Source organism: Carettochelys insculpta, chromosome 1 (genome assembly GCF_033958435.1).
Source record: "Carettochelys insculpta isolate YL-2023 chromosome 1, ASM3395843v1, whole genome shotgun sequence".
Lineage (NCBI taxonomy): Eukaryota > Metazoa > Chordata > Testudines > Carettochelyidae > Carettochelys > Carettochelys insculpta.
In genome coordinates this window covers 356,171,307-356,188,538 of record NC_134137.1, presented here as the reverse complement: position 1 = coordinate 356,188,538, position 17,232 = coordinate 356,171,307, and the positions used below count along the sequence as shown (strand labels likewise).

At 40.3% G+C, this 17,232-nt stretch overlaps 1 protein-coding gene across 1 annotated transcript in view; it reads right to left on the bottom strand.

Annotated features, from left to right (window-relative positions):
- Window positions 1-17,232, bottom strand: part of CCDC146 (coiled-coil domain containing 146) — a 176,596-nt gene that overhangs the window by 29,953 nt on the left and 129,411 nt on the right. The window contains exons 6-11 of the mRNA XM_075017091.1: window positions 14,026-14,202; window positions 12,695-12,768; window positions 10,944-11,171; window positions 7,991-8,177; window positions 2,727-2,822; window positions 1,657-1,827 (exon numbers count right to left, since the gene is read on the bottom strand). Of these exons, the coding sequence (XP_074873192.1) occupies window positions 1,657-1,827; window positions 2,727-2,822; window positions 7,991-8,177; window positions 10,944-11,171; window positions 12,695-12,768; window positions 14,026-14,202 (933 nt within the window). The remainder of the gene's footprint in view (window positions 1-1,656; window positions 1,828-2,726; window positions 2,823-7,990; window positions 8,178-10,943; window positions 11,172-12,694; window positions 12,769-14,025; window positions 14,203-17,232) is intronic.

Below are 17,232 nucleotides of genomic sequence, written 5' to 3'. Positions count from 1 at the left end.
GGGGTCATCAAATTAAAGTAATAGGCAGCAGATTTAAAACAAACATGGAAGTATTTATTCACACAACACAGCCAATCTGCAGAACTCTTTTTCAGAGGATATTGTGAAGGCCAAAACTATAACAGAATGCTAAAAAGAACTGTAAATTCATGGAGGACAGGTCCATCAATGGCTATTAGCCAGGATGGGCAAGATACAAAACTATGCTCTGAAGTGTCTCCCTGGTTGCCAGAAGCTGGGAATGCACAACAGAGGATGCTGGCATTGACCACTAGCAGACAGGATACTGGTCTAGGTGGACCATTGGTCTAAGCATGTATGGCTGTTCTTATACTGTGTTCTGTTTCACTATCTTTTCCCAAAGGTAACATAAGACTTACATTCTACAATAGGTTGGGACAATTAGGACCATCCCCTATTTTTGGAAAGAAGGATGATCCTCGTTTTCTTTGGCTGCTTATGTCTTTGATGAGTCTGATATGCCACTTCATGTAATAAAACATAGTAATGAGAGGCTTGGTTTAAGGCTAAAGGCTGAGGACAGCAGTCAATGCTTTGTTAACATATGTGAAAGCTAAAAGCCTCAAGCCTGAACAACAGTAGGTTAAAGCAAAAACTGTGCTAAGTAGATTCTGCCCACAGGAATGCAGCAAGAGACAGAGCTGATAAGCCACAGGGCCTAAAAACACCTAAAAGCACTCAGAGCTGGGCACTTAGTGATACACATAAACACATCCTGCTTAGTACTATGCACTCCTCATAGCCTCCCCATAGATAACAGCTTATCACCAGGTATACTCTGACCCAAGTTCAGGAACAAGTCATAATGATAGCATGATGGATAGTGTTGTTTTGATAGTACGACCATTATCCCCCAAGTTAATGGGTAGATCTAGCTACATTAAGGGGTGTCAATACGTTACAATAAGGGGGTTGTACCTGGACATGTACCTTGTCTATACCTGTGTATAAAAGTGTGTGTAACAGGGGCTGTGTCCAGCGACCTAGGGGATGATGGCTCCCCGTTGCCGTCAACTGAGTCGCGTCCATTGTCACAGTGTATGCATGTATCAATGTTGAGTCATACTGGAGACTCATGAGGGTGTTGGAGACCATATATCAACGACAATGAACCTGGCTCCAGTGCCTTCGCACCTCTCTTGATTTGTGGTTCTTGGGTGCTCTCAGAGGTCTGCAGTGTTGGCTAACTGCAGGATCTACACTGTTGTCCAAAGAGAGCACATGCACATGGCCAAGGAGATTAACATCAAAGGGAGCAGATTGGAAGTCTGAGCACCGTTCTGGTAGAGACACCTGACTAAACCATGAGCTGAACTTTTAGACTGAGGTGTCTAGATTCTTTTCTATTGTTTTATAGCTTGTTCTTCTTTTGAAGGCCATTTTAAAGGCCAGTTGTGACTCCTGAGATCAGGTGGCACATGTAAAATGTCATCAGGTTGCATTTTGGCATAGTGACTTTTTGATGTACTGTTATTACACTATTACAAAAAGTGTCATTAGAGTAACATAATATCATGAAAGAATTCTCAAGGGTTCTGGGAGCAGTCTATGCTGAGCGATCACTCTATTGATAAGGTAATGTAATCTAATATACTCAAGAACAGTTTTCCAATTAGATGAGCCAGAAGTTTTTACCTGGGATTTTAAAAAGTCCTTAGATTTCTGTTCCCTCTCATCAGCCTTCATCTGAGTCAGACGTGCAAGCCTGGCTAATTCATCTCTGCAGTGTTCCTGTTCTTTAAAAAGTTGATCTTCTTCAGCAATACATTGTTCTAACATATGGGCCTCAATATCTGTTGTTATTTTCTAAAGTAAAACCAAAGTTCACTTTAACATTTATTATTTGTATTATTTGTGAATAGTAGTTTTGCTTATATATTCAAAATCCCTGTAAGAATTTTGGGCTTCATTAAAAAAATCACAGCTGACAGACCCACAACTAATACCTTACAATAATGTGTATTATGTGTATGTGGGACATTTCTGGCCTGTCCTACATCCTATCCATGATACCCTACAGTATTATGCTAAAATGCGTATTATGTGTAAAGTGGAACATTTCTAGCCTATCCACCATTAGATTATTGAGCATGGAAATAAGAAAGCGAGAACAATGGAGCAGCCCAAACAAACAAGCTTTCAAGACAGCTCAAGATGCCCATAAACCGTGATGCTAATGAATTCCGAAGTTGGCAGACAACTAAAAGGAATCCTATGTGGATAAGAGATCATGAGATCTGCATCTGAAAAACACAATCTAGAACCTCTAGTGAATTCACCATTATACTGCTAGCACACCAATACTTTCAGACAAAACCAGCAACTGAGGTATTAAGGCAGCCATGTAGATTTTCCCAGCATGCACTAATACTTTTGCCAGTGTGGCAAATGGTGGCAAGCAACATGATTGTAGCATTGTGTTTGCTTTAATAAGGTCAAATCACTATAATGGAGAGAAGAACATTTTAATTAAGGAGCATATTTCTCTTCCATGCTTCCAAAACAATATTGAGAACAAAAATATATTTTAAAAACATGGCAAATACCCGTACAGCATTTTAAAATAAAAAAGAGCCCGTTGCATTATTTCACTGGACACCTACAACTAGAAATGCTCAGCAATTTTTTTTTTGTAAACAGCACTTATTTTCTAGTCTGAAAGCTAGTTGCTGTAGTAAGAAACATAAGGAAGGAGAGCTGTTCACCTCCTGAGCCAGATTTCTTTTATTTGTTTCAACTTCGTTTTGAAGCTCTTTTCTTCTTTCCAACAATGTCCCATCATCTTTAGGGACAGCATCTACCTACAAACACAAATCAAACAAGCAAAATGATATGAGAGAAGACATATCTTTTAAGCAGCTAGATAGATTGTAAGTGCTTTGGGGCAGGGACTGGCTTTTAATTCTCTGTGCAATGCATAGCACAATGGGATATTGATCCATCACCATGGTTCCTTGACACAATGGTAATATAAATAACAAATAAATAATAACATTAAAAGTTATTTTCTCTAATTTTCATTGTAAAACATTTACCATAAATCCTAAACTTCACAAAAACTTACGTGGGTCAGTAGTGCTGCTCTTAAGGATCAGTGTTTCATCACACTTTAATATGTGATTCTGCTTTGATGACTAAATGAAAATATCACATTTAGTAATGGTTCTGTCATGTGATGAAATCTCCAAGAATTATCACAGAATCATAGAATACTAGAACTGGAAGAGACCTTGAGAGGTCAGCAAGTCCGGTTTCTTGCCCTCATGCCAGGACCAAGCACAACCTAGATCATGGCAGGTAGATATTTATCTAACCTGGTCTTAAATACATCCAGTGACAGAGATTCCACAACTTCCCTAGGCAATTTATTTCAAGCTATGTCTACACGTGCCACTTCTTTCTGAAGGGGCACGGTAATGAGCTATCCAGAAGATGCTAATGAGGCCTGGATGCAAATCTTCCATGCCTCATTAGCATATCAGCATGTGGTTCGGAGTCTGGAAGAAGCTCTTCCGGACTCCAAAGTACACGTGCAGACTCGTGGCCTTCAGGGATCTTCCAGAAGGAAACCCTCCTTCTGGGGGCGAATTTTGGAGAAGAAGGGGCTTCCGGAAGGAGGGTTTCCTTCCAGAAGATCCCTGCAGGCTGTGCATCTGCATGTGTACCTTGGAGTCCAGAACAGCTTCTTCCAGACTCCGAACCACATGCCGATATGCTAATGAGGCATGGAAAATTTGAATCCAAGCCTCATTAGCATCTTTCAGATAGCTCATTACCATGCCACTTCCTGAAGAAGCGGCACATGTAGACACAGCCTCAGTGTTTAACTATTTTAATAGTTCGGAAGTTTTTTAATGTCCAACCTAAACCTCCCTTGCTGCAATTTAAGCCCATTGCTTCTTGTCCTATCATCAGAAGTCAAGGAGAACAATTTTACTCTCTCCTCCTTTAACACCCTTTATGGTGCAGGTTGAACCTCTCTCACCCGGCTACTTCAGGACCTGACCAGTGCTGGACGAGAGAATTTTCCAAGAATTTATCGACAGGAGGTCAATATTGTCTAGCACATTACCAAAATTTCCACTGCTTACTGGGCTCTTAGAAGAAATTTAAGTGTAAACTACAGCTAAATAACAGCACAGAATATGAAGAGCCAGCACTGGTGGCTGTTAAAAAACTTTAGGGGACCATGGAAACTTAGCCACACTCGTGGTAAGTGGTTGTCCAGCGAACTAAAATCATGCCAGATTATGGATTTTGCTGGACGAGAGAGTTACGGATTAGAGAAATTCAGCCTGTACTTGAAAACTGCTGTCATGTCCCCACTCAATCTTCTCTTTTCCAAACTAAGCAAGCCGAATTGTTTCAGGCCACTCATAAGTCATGTTTTCTAGACATATAATCATTTTTGTTGCTGTTCTCTGGACCTTCTCTAAATTCTCCACATCTGTCTTGAAATGTGGTGTCCACAAATGGACACTATACTCCAATTGGGGTCTAATCAAAGCAGAGTAGACGAAGTACTTTTCATGTCTTGCTCATAAGACTCCTGTTAATGCATCCCATATTTGCTTTTTTATTTGCTTTTTTTTTGCATATTTAGCTTGTGGTCCATTATAACCCCTAAATCCCTTTTTGCCGTACTCCTTCCTAGATGGTCACTTCTCATTTTGTATATGTGAAACTGAATGTTCCTTCCTAAATGGAGTACTTTGCTAAAAAAATTCATCCAACCAAAGTTGGCAACCCTTACTGCAGAGAACCAAGGCTGTTGTCTTTCACAATAGATGGCCTTTCACTACTTATTAATTAGAAACAAATTTAATACAAGTGTTCACGTTGTTTCCTTATTCCACAAATTTGTTGGCTCTGCATTTGGCATGTAAATTTAGATAGGGGAGAAATTCTGGGGAAAACACATCAGCATTAAATCATGTTATTTTTGCTAGGGAGCAATTATTGTGAAACTTTAAATAGGAATAATACTAAATAAAGATTGAACTTGTATTACATCTTCCAAGTAAGAACTTGAAAAGATGTACAGGTTGGACAGCTATTGTCTGGATTTCCCTCATTTGGCAACATTTGTGATCTGGGATCTCTGCTCTTTGTCTGGAGCACTCATGGAGAAAAGCTGGGGCCCTGCACTTGGCCCCCAACTCCTCAACCACCCTCCCAGAGCTTCCAAGTGCCACAGATAGTGCATTTGTAGTTTTCAAGATCAGGGAGGGAGTGAGAGGAGCAGGGACAAGGACTATGCTTGGAGGAAGAGGAAGAATGGTTATGAAGCCCCACAGCCTGGGATCATTGTTCATTCTCCCTTCAACCCCACCATTTTCATGGGTCTGGGGCAGGGAGTTGGGATGCAGGAGGGGGTTGAGGGCACCAGCTGAAGGTGTAGGTTTTGCAGTGGATCCAGGAATGAAGGGCTTGGGGTGCAGGAGTATAGAAGTAGTGAAGGCTCTGGCTGGGGGTACAGGCTGGGGGGTAGGCTGGGGATGAGGGTTTTTGTGTGCAGAAGAGGGCTCAGGATGGGTCAGTGTGTTGGCTTATTGGAGGTTTGGATGTGGGAGGGGACTTGGCCCTGGGGTTGGGGTGTGGGAGGAGGTTCGGGGTGTGAGGTCCTGGCAACTCTTACTATGGACCAATTACTCAGGGGGCAGAGAGAAGGACTGCCCACGTCCTTAGTGGCCTCATGGACCTAGTGGCTGATTCTGGAAGCCTCATGGAGCCAGGACAGGTAGGGAGCCTGTCTTAGCACCAGGCCTCCGACAGACCACAGACTGGACTTTTAATGGTCCAGCTGGTAGTGCTGCTTGGCGCCACCAAGTTCAATTTTTGACAGGGTGCTCTGGTTGAAAAGTGGACACCTGGCAACCCTAAGAAGTCTCATTCCTGGTATCTCATGCCAGGCAGAAGCTTACTAAGAGTTAGCTGGCTAATGCCGTTACTGTCACTGGAGGACTATTCATCAGCCCAGTAAGCAATACTTGAAATAAGCTGAGTCTGAAATTTGTGTCTTGCATAATCCTTGTTTGAAAAACAACAACATTGCGTGCATTTCTTCCCACTTGGATTGTGTCACAGGATGAGTAAGAAGCAGTGAGGTGAATTCAGAAGAAAATGACTTTCTGTTTTTGTGTTAGTGAGTGGGATAGAAGAAGTAAAATTATTAATAGTTTCAGCTTTGGAAATTTAAACATCACTTTATAAACATAGAATAAGACTTTTTCTGCTCCCCAAAGCGTACAACAGCCAGACAAAATTGTAATAAAATTGTACCAGGCCCAACATATCTGCTGAATGGCGTTTTATGAAGATGACATTTTATTATCCTGTCAAAAATAATTGTTTGTCAAGCGGAAATTAGAATTTTGCTCTTCCACAGGCAACTAAAACAAAGCTAACACAAGACACCATGCAACGTTTCAGGAAATGGAGAGCTGGGAACAACTAGTGAGAAAAGGATAGGTGGATTCCTTGGGAGCAGTGGAATTTTTTTCAGGAATGGATTGAAAGAGGAGAAAGAGGGTGCTTGGTAGACAAGGTAAATGACTCTGTTCTTATTACATGGGGAAGAGTGCCAGAAGGCACAACTATGAAAAGAAGACAAAGCAAGCCATAAGGACAGTGGATAGGGAGAAAAAGAGGAAGAGGGAGGAAATAAACAGAGATGTAGTTGGGAGTGTAAATGAAGGAAACAAAGGGGAGAAAACTTTTTGCTAATACTATACATGAAATGGTGCCAATTTCTTGGAATCAGGTTAAAACAAAGAAAGAAAGAAATTGATTTACAGTATACTTTTGTTGGGGTACAGACTAACACGGCTACCTCACTGTTACTATGTAACATATAGGCTCTGTCTACACTAGTGAGTTTTTTTGAAAAAGCCGGGGCTCTTTCAAAAAATCCCACGGAGCGTCTACACACAAAATGGGTTCTTTCAATATTAAATTGGAAGAATGCAGTACTTTTTCCAGTGTCCCTCTTCCTCTCCCAAATGAAGAAGAGTGCCTTTTTCCAAAAGATTCTTTTAGAAAAAAAAACCATGTAGATGCCCTGGAGGCCCCTTATTCAAAAGAGCAGTCCTCATGGTCCAGATTTTTCGATTCCTGGCCCATTCTTTTGAAAGAGCAGGGGCTGTGTGGACACTCTCGATCGAAAAAGCAGATCTATTTTTTCAATCTGCTTTTTTGTGTGTGGATGGGATCTTTTGAAAGAAGTTTTTTCTGAAGAGATCTTCAAGAAGAACTTCTTTCAAAGGACTGCTGTAGTATAGAAGTGGCCATAATAAACCTGCACAACATAAAGGGAACTGTGCTTTAGTGATTTGCCTAATGAACTGGGAGCCATGTAATCCTGAGTTCTAGTCATGGCCGTCACTAATTTCTTCTGTGACTTTGAGAAAACCACACATCTGTTTTGCCCTCTCATGAGTGGGGATAATAATTCTTATAGCACCTCAAAGGTTATATTCTATGCCTTTAAACCCACAACAAGGCCTCCTCCATCCTCCCAATACCCACCTCCTCAAACAGCCTACAAAGCTTATTTGCTCTTCAGTAAAGATTCCAGTGTAAGGTGGAACTACCAGATGTGTGTAACAGTCTGTTGTTAGTTTACATGGCGTCATGTTGCTCCTTAACCTTTCCCTGTATTGTATTTGTATGTTGTCTTCCTAGTTAGCAAGGTTTTCTGGGTAAAGAGACTATATTTTTTCATGGCTATAAAGTGTTTTGCAGCTTGTGGGTATCATGCAGAGAACAAATACTCATACAGCCTAACAGCTATAGTTCTTATGAAAACAAGAACTCTGAATACAAATGTTATCAACACACTGTATTCTGTACATAGACATTTAAAACGTTGTCTTACTTTTATTTCTGTGCAACCATTTAAAAAGTTTATGTAATTTGATTTTCTACAGCATTATTTTTAATTCTTGTCATCAGTAGTTTGCATACAGACCTCTAACGTGAGCCTTTCATGCAGTGATTTAATTTGTTCCAAGGAATCATAAGCGATTTTCAATTGCATTTCCATCTTTTTTAAATTTCTCAGATCTCTATCTTTCTCTCTTTGTTTGTGAATCAGATTATCATGCTGTTTTTGCTTCTCCAAGAGACAGTTATGTAAACCAATTTCCAGAAGAGCCCTATAACGAGACATAGAAAATTTCAGGAAGTGAATACCTGTCCAACAGATGTATGCAAACAAACGACAACTTTGCAATGAGTTTGGAAAAGCATTATGGCAGCTGAGCAGCAAAATAAAATAGAAAAAAATGTCTTGTCACAAACTTATGTCCATTCACCTAAAACATAATGGCTGTGTCTACACTGGAGAGTACTGTTGACAGAAGAACAGTGTAGCCACTTCTGTCGACAGAGAGGGCTTCCCGGTTGCCCAGCAGTACTGCTCACAGAGCTGCCATTCCACTTTCTGTCTGTCAACAGATACTTTTAGTGTAGACAAAGCCAATAGCCATGTCTACACTACAAAATGCTGTCTACAGAAGAGGCCTTTCTTGACAAAACAAGGGAACATCCACACTACAAATGCATCCTGTCTAGAATCTGTCAACAAAACGCAGCCGTTTTCCTGACAGAGTTATGTCTTGAAAGTTTGAGACACAGCACCTCTGCAGACAGATTCTGTTGACAGAAAAATTGTGTAGACACTCTGGGGGGCCCTCTGTTGACAGAGAGGGCTTCAAGGTCACCAGGCTGACCTGTTTGCAGATCTTCCAGTTGGCTGTTGTGTTGACAGAAGGCTGGGAAGTATGGCCTCTCTCTGTGTTCTGTAGACAGAGGTTCTGTCGGCCTTACTTATAGTGATAAACCTTCTGCCCTTTCTGTTTGCATCTCATATTAAAGAAGGTTGGAGGAATTGAAAAATGGACATTTACAAATGAACATAATTTAGACTTCTTTGGATATTTAAAATATATTTTAATTCTCACTTTGAGAAACAGATTTCATTGGACCCAGGATTTCATTTTTTAGCTGGGTCTACACTACAAATTTTTTGGCTACAGAAGTTACTGTTCACAGAGTTTTGCCAACAGAACCTCTGTCTACAGAACACCTCCACACCTAGTACTGGCTCCCCCAATCAACACCCTCTGTTGACAGAGAGTGGCCATGCTGCCCAGTCTTCTATCGACACAACAGCCAACTGGAAGATCTGCAAACAGGGCAGCCTGGTGAACTTGAAGCCCTTTCTGTCAACAGAGGGCCCCCCAGAGTGTCTACACAATTTTTCTGTCAACAGAATCTGTCTGCAGAGGTGCTATGTCTCAAACTTTCAAGACATAACTCTGCCAGGAAAAAGGCTGAGTTTTGCTGACAGATTCTAGACAGGATGCATTTGTAGTGTGGACATTCCCTTGTTTTGTCAAGAAAAGGCCTCTTCTGTAGACGGAACTTTGTAGTGTAGACACAGCTATTGGCTATGTCTACACTAGAAGTATCTGTTGACAGACAGAAAGTGGAATGACCGCTCTGCAAACAGGGCTGCTGGGCAACTGTAAGCCCCCTCTGTTGACAGAAGTGTCTACACTGCACTTCTGTTGACAGTACCCCCCAGTGTAGACACAGTCATTATGTTTTGGGAGAATGGACACATTTGTGACAATCTGATAGGAATAAGGGGATGCCGATGTTTGCAGGGTCCTTTTGAAAAGGGCCCCGTGTAGATGAGCTAAGTGTGATCGAAACACAGCACTTTCAAAGTGCCGTGGCCGGCAGCATGCTAATGAGGTGCTGAATATTCATTTCAGTGCCTCATTAGCATTCTCTGATTTGGCTATTCGCATGGCCCTTTCGAAATTTTGGCCAAGTGTAGACACAGCCCTCAAGTCATGCCCTGCTCCAAACCATATAATTTTAAAATAGCATTTTTTTTTGTTCTGACCCATTGAAGCTCATGCTGATCATGCTTTCAAGCACTTCTCTGGAAGTTCATTAGCTGATAGGAAGAAGAGGATTTTGATGTTTGCAGAGTCCTTTCTGAAAGGGACCTGTGTAGATGAGCTGTGCATGATCGAAACGCAGCACTTTTGAAGTGCGGCAGCCGGCAGCATGCTAATGAGGCACTGAATATTCATTTCAGCACCTCATTAACATTCTTCTATTTGGCCATTAGCATGGCCCTTTCGAAATTTTGGCCAAGTGTAGACACGGTTGAGGTGTTTGAATACTTCTGGCTGGTGATACTGTCAATTTCTGGCTGATGTAAACCTGGTGGAGGTGGATCTGTCACCTCCTATGCCAGCTTTGCCAGCTACTGTTGCTGCCTCCTCCACCAAAGCTGTGCTGGCCCATGTAAATGGGGAGGGAGGATGTCAGGGGACAGGAGGAGGTGAGTCAGGTGCTGACCATGTCAGCAGAGGTGAATTGAGGGGTGGAGGTGTGTCCAATTTTCTGCTGGAGACAGGTCTTCTGGAGGCAGTATAACTTAAAGCTTTCCTTCTCTACTGTAAGTTAATCTGGAGTAGGACAAAGAGAATCAGGGAGTCACAAATGGGTCCTGGTCAGCACCCATCTCTATTGAAATCCATCTTTGCTTTAGGCACAGTGGAGAACTGACTCCCCAGCCTCAGTTTTGTGGATTTTCATTTTGGGCCTGATTTACTGTCCACTGATTCAATGAACAATTCCATTGAGTTTAGTGGGCTTTGGATTGCTCCCTTATTGTATTTTTCTCTTGTGTGAGAACATTAAGTTTTGATTACCCATGTGAGTCAATAAACAGAAATTATATACATCCATGGTGAAATTAGGGTATTGTTCAATGATGTGATTTCATGAAGTGGATAATAAAAATATTTAAAGTACTAATCAAGAAAAGGATAGTTCATAATAGACTGGTGTGCACTCATATCATTTCTGAGTACATGGCTCATGCCTTCTCTTCTGACCTGTCTGCCAGGGCTGTTGCTTCATTCTCTTTGCTCATTTCTAGTAACTTTGTCAAATGGTTGAATTCTCGCTCTTTACTTTCAAGCAAAGCTCGTTTTCCATCCAATTCCTTCATTACATCTTCTTTTTCTTCCAATATTTCTGCGCTCTTTTTTTCCATTTTTTTAATAGCATCATTTAACTCCTGAACATGGTCAATGAGAATTTTCTTCTGCTTCTCAGCATCTCTGAGAACACATTTTAAAATAGTATAATATCACATCTGTAAAACTAGATCCAGCTTTCAAAATGTAGACCAAATGCTATCATTCCTGCTGCAGTGAGTAGACATAGAACTATTGCTCTGCATGTTGTCTGCTACAACTGTTCTGTTGGCCAGGACAGGAGACCTTACAGTTATGGGGATAGTATTTTGAAGCACATTTTGCTGTTCCTCTGAACTAAGGCATCATGTGCCCTTAGCTAACACCTACTGACAGCATGCCAATTGACTGGAGGATTGACACGGCCCCAGACTTCAGATCACCCACTCTTGATTACTTGTTTCAGTGGGCAGTTCTCCCTTTTGGTCTCTATCTCCAATTCTTTCATTTGAGCACCATGACAGCACAAGGTAGGATTTAGGTTCAAATGTATTTTTGCAGTAAGCCATTCCCAAATGTATAGCTATGCCCCAAAAAACAGCTTGGCATTATGCATGTGAAATCAGTTTTGTACAAAGAAATCAGATAACTAGACACACAAAAATAGGAAAGAAAAACAAGAAAATGGATATATGCTCTTTAAATTAAATAACAGCAGGGGCAAGGAATTATTTGCAAAAAGGCAACAGCAGAAAAATAATTTTTGGTTAAGAAGTCAGGAGATAGAATACAATTCAGCATAATACCATATGTTAACAAAGTGCAAAGAAAGCTAACTTAGGGCAGCAACTTGGCCACCAGGTGTTTTCAGAAAGGGTCATCAAACTGCAACTGGTTGCATTTCACACAAGTATGCTTTTCTTTGACCAGTATACCTCATACTTTACTGTGCCCAACGCAGAAACAGAGAAACCTGCCATTGACTCCAAAAAGAAGTCTGTCAAGGAATCATGAGGAAATCATAACAGATGATGAGTGGATATTATTTAGACTATTTAAACCATTAGAAGACCAAATAATTTGAATAGAAAGACTGGGATCAAATAACTGTAACTAAATACACGCTCCAAGAAAATGTGGTAATGCTAGAGTAATTTTGCAACATAGGTCAGATCCTTAGCTGGTGAAAACTGATGTAGTTCTACTGCAGCCAGTGGTGCTATGCTAATGTTCTGAAGCTGAGGACTGGCATGCATTTAGATGTGCTATGTGTTAGATTATATCATCAGCTTAGATCTTTAGTATGTTTCCCATCTGAAAAAAAATTCTTTGGGGTATCAGGTAAGATCTGTATAATATCTGATGTCAGTCATCTTCCTATGCAGTATCAATAGCTGTTTTAATGGCTTGTGACTAAAGTTTATTCCAAAACATCTTTATTGCTGTTTTCAGGTCTACGATATGTTTTCCTGCTGGTGCTATACTGTTTGATTTAGTTAGCTGGACATTGCTCATTAAGTAGATAATGGGCACACTTTATCTGCACTGATCAGAATTTTGCACCAGAATTTAAATTTTATTAGTTGCTTCTACACTGAGATATTACTGAGAAATCACATAATAAATATCAAATAAAATATTTTAGTTGGGTACATTTAAAAACATACAGTGATTTGCGTTTTATCTTGTCCATTTCTTTTCCAAGCTGCACAGGAATAGCATGGATGTGGACTAGTTCATCCTAGTAATAAAACATAAATGTTAGACCAATAGGTTCTAAATTTCACATACTTGCAGAAAACATTTTCTTTGAACTGTTAATATGACTCAGAACAGAAATGTGTGTTTTCAAGTATTATGAATTTGTCTCCAAAAGAATACAGCTGCTATTTTTATACTGACTAGTGAAACTGTTACCAAAAAGTCATTAATTATGTAACCTGGATTATGAATATATAGGCCTAGATTTCCTGTATCAAGAAGCACCAGAAAATACAGCTCTGATTTTTATGGCAAATCTGGCTGAGCAGGATCCCAGCATAGATGTAGAAATCTGAGGCTATGGCTACACAGAAAAGTTATTTCGAAATAACATCAGTTATTTCAAAATAATGTAGCTGTCATCTACACTACACAAATGCTATTTCTGAAATAAATTATTTTGAAATAGTTACTTCTGGATAGCTATTCCGGAATAACTTATTTTGACTAGGGCTGCTGTATAGATGTAGCATGAGAAAGCCACAAAAGACTAAAAATTAATTGACATACCTTTTCTATCCATGTAAATTTCACATTGTTAAGGTCCAATATTTCAAGATCTGACAGGTCTGGAAGTAAGTGCTGAGTGTCCTTCTTAATTGCTATAGCTATTTACTGCAATTCTGGCTCATGAAATATCTGATTTCAAACCTTTAACTGATCCATATCTCCGGAATTTTACCTGTCCTAGATTGTCTGTGTCTGTGTGTTTGTGTCCTGAGACCTAGGAGAGTAACATATACCTCTGTGTGTGTATGTGTGTGTGTTTATTAAATGTTGTTGATTTCATTTTGAATTTTCCTGATGGAAAAAATCAAAACTTTTCAGTAAAATTTAAAATTTCCTGTAGAACATTTTGCAGAAACTACATTTTCCATCAAAAAACACTGAATGAAAATTCTGACTTGCGCAATTATAGTTCACAGAAGTGCTACTGTGTTCTGTCTTTTCCATTAATATTACTTCGAGATGTACCTGAAATTAGCCTAGAAGTTCTGACCATTAGGAAAGCTGCTTGGTATACTATCTAAAATTTCCCAGAGAGCTATGTATGGGAGTGATACAGCAGCAGCAGCAGCAGCAGCATTCATGGCTACTGACTAATGCTGCATTGTGTGATGTTATACCTGCTGATTGTAATACATATTCGAATGACAGCACAGTATTCAGAATATTCACTGTTTCCCTGAATGTGCACATGCACACATACACACTTCTATAAGCACTCTCATGTTACTTTTAAATTGTTCTGCTGCTCTAGAAGTTCCTCCACTTCTTTTTGTTCTCTTAACATCAGCTTTTGCTTGGCTGTCACATCCTCCTTCAGCGCTTTAATTTCCATTTTCCTTTGGATGGTTTCTTTACGTAACTCTTCACAATTTTCTTTCAGCACTTTAATTTTCTTTTCTGTCTCCTTTAAAAGTAAAGTGAAAGTTCAGGTATCTCAAATTTGTATTGGTTTGGCAGGAAAGTGCACTAATTGCTTATAATTTTTCCAATTATTGTATTGTTTGTTTAATAATTGATGGATTTTCATCAGAGATGTGTATTTTTTCTTTAAAAGACTGAAAAAACTGAATGAGTGGTGCATTACTTTGTTATTTTTGGATATTCACATGAGTTTAGTTTTCCTGTTTCATGGTTACCAAAACTCCTGAAACTCTTTGGTTCTCTCATATTTTCACTAATATTCTTTTATATTTTGTTGTAAGTGGAATTGCAAATGTTAAATAAATATAATGATATTTTCTCATGTACATATATATTGCCTCGTGTCTTCCCATTCTGATAATTAATTTCTTTACATGGCTTGACTTGGTAGCTCATAAGGCCTCTATTCACCCACAGAACAGATTTAGTACCCTACACTGTTTCCATCATCATGTCTCAACTCTGACAAGGAAGTATAAATTTTGGCTACTACCAATTAGTTTTCAAACTGGCAAACTAAAAGTAAAAGTAAAAGCCTAGAAAATTCCAGTAAAACTCTTAAGCTGCGTCTACACGTGCACGCTACTTCGAAGTAGTGGCACCAACTTTGAAATAGCGCCCGTTGCGTCTACACGTGTCGGGCGCTATTTCGAAGTTAACTTCGACGTTAGGCGGCGAGACGTCGAAGTCGCTAACCTCATGAGGAGATAGGAATAGCGCCCTACTTCGACGTTCAACGTCGAAGTAGGGACCGTGTAGACGATCCGCGTCCCGCAACGTCGAAATTGCTGGGTCCTCCATGGTGGCCATCAGCTGGGGGGTTGAGAGATGCTCTCTCTCCAGCCCCTGCGGGGCTCTATGGTCACCGTGGGCAGCAGCCCTTAGCCCAGGGCTTCTGGCTGCTTCTGCGGCAGCTGGGGATCTATGCTGCAGGCACAGGGTCTGCAACCAGTTGTCAGCTCTGTGTATCTTGTGTTGTTTAGTGCAACTGTGTCTGGGAGGGGCCCTTTAAGGGAGCGGCTTGCTGTTGAGTCCGCCCTGTGACCCTGTCTGCAGCTGTGCCTGGCATCCCTATTTCGATGTGTGCTACTTTGACGTGTAGACGTTCCCTCGCTGTGCCTATTTCGATGTTGGGCTGAGCAACGTCGAAGTTGAACATCGACGTTGCCGGCCCTGGAGGACGTGTAGACGTTATTCATCGAAATAGCCTATTTCGATGTTGGCTGCACGTGTAGACGTAGCCTTACAGTCCTTTAACTGGCTTATGCTGGTTACTACATTGCACTCCCTGTCAGTATCTGGGCCAGGGTGGAGAAGCTGTTGATCTAACCAGTAGACCAAATTCAGAAATGAATCATGGTCACATGCCACCTGAGGCATGTTGTTCATACCTTAAGCATGGGCTGCTGGCATAAGAGGCAAAGGGAGGCAATGCCTCCCCTGGGTCTTAGCAGTCAACTACTTTCTTTCTTCCTATTACTGTTCTGACCATTTATAAGGCTGCCACAGCAGGCTGTTGCAGCTTGGAATCGTGATGGGAACTTTCTGAGTCACTATAGGGGCTCCTCTGCATACTTGGCTCAGTCTAATTCTTGACCTTCCCCCCCACCCATCCACTCTCTGATTTGCTCACCTTGATTATCTTTTTCTGATTTGTCCTCCTTGCTTACTGTTTTTGGCTCTCTGTGTCTTAAATATTGAGTCTGTTCTGGTCTGGCTATGGTCTGAAGAAGTGGGTCTGTCCCATGAAAGCTCACCTAATAAACTATTTTGCTAGTCTTTAAAGTGCTACTTGACTGCTTTTTGTTTTGATAGTGTATAGACTAGCACGGCTTCCTCTCTGTTACTTGGAAAGCTGTGACTCTTCCCTTAAAGTGGATTTGTTACCTTAAAAGTGAAAGCCTTTCAACCTGCCTGCATAACACTGAACTTGTGAAAGAGGCATTTTAGTAATAATAAAACCATTTAACAGGCACGTGTCAACCCTGTTTACTGACCAAAAAAGTTCTGCATTACTACATCTGCAGGAACTTTAGCTTAACATTAGCTTTTAAATATTTCATTAGTTTGTGACTGAAGTTAATAAAAATCACTTTGCTAAAAAATCCTTGCATAGATATTTAGATACACAATCTGGTTATGGTTACACTGACCTGAACTGCTGGCAGCAGTATGCAAATGGGCAATCTTGAAAATGCAAATGGACACTCATTTGCATATTCACTCACGGGCAGAGGCTGCTGATGGCAGAAAAAATGCAGTGGAAATGTGGTTTTGGTGGTGAAACACCCCCCGCCCCTCGTCAGCAGCCTCTTATGCCTGATTTTTTCCAGGCATAAGACAAAGGTGGTGGTTTCACCACTAGAGCCACATTTACACTGCTTTTTTTCTGCCAGCTAGTGAATACGCAATTGAGTGGCTATTTGCATTTTCAAGACCGCTGTTTGCATACTGCTGCCTGCCTTTCAGGTCAATGTAACTATAGCCTCTGAGTATTCAGCTTTTGCCTTAAATGTTTCAATCTTCAGACATAGTTTTTAAAAAAATTCTTCTAAAGAACACCGTTATCTAAAATACATATTTTAATATTAATTACTGTAGCACTAAAGGTAGCTTCCAAAGTCTTCCTGTCTTTTCTATTCACCCCTTCTCTTCTTTCATCTTTTCTAATGGACAATATTATTTTTCTTCCAGATAGGTGGACAAAGAGTTTCCATTTTACATCTGACTATTTGATGAACTATTCTTAAGAGAATTTTTCACCTAAGTCAGAATCTTACTCAGATATAAAATCCTTTGATGTGCCTAAAATCTTTGGAAACATGATTTAATATAAACATATAATGAAACTTCATAAATGTGTCTTGTTCTGAAAATCACACAAAATAAATTACTTTTCCCATTTTCAAAGAACAATAACTTCATTATGAACAAACTAAACTGCTCTGACTGGTTAATTTAAAATAATGTCTTTGTTTCACTGAGTTTAAATATGTAGTAATCTGGAATGATT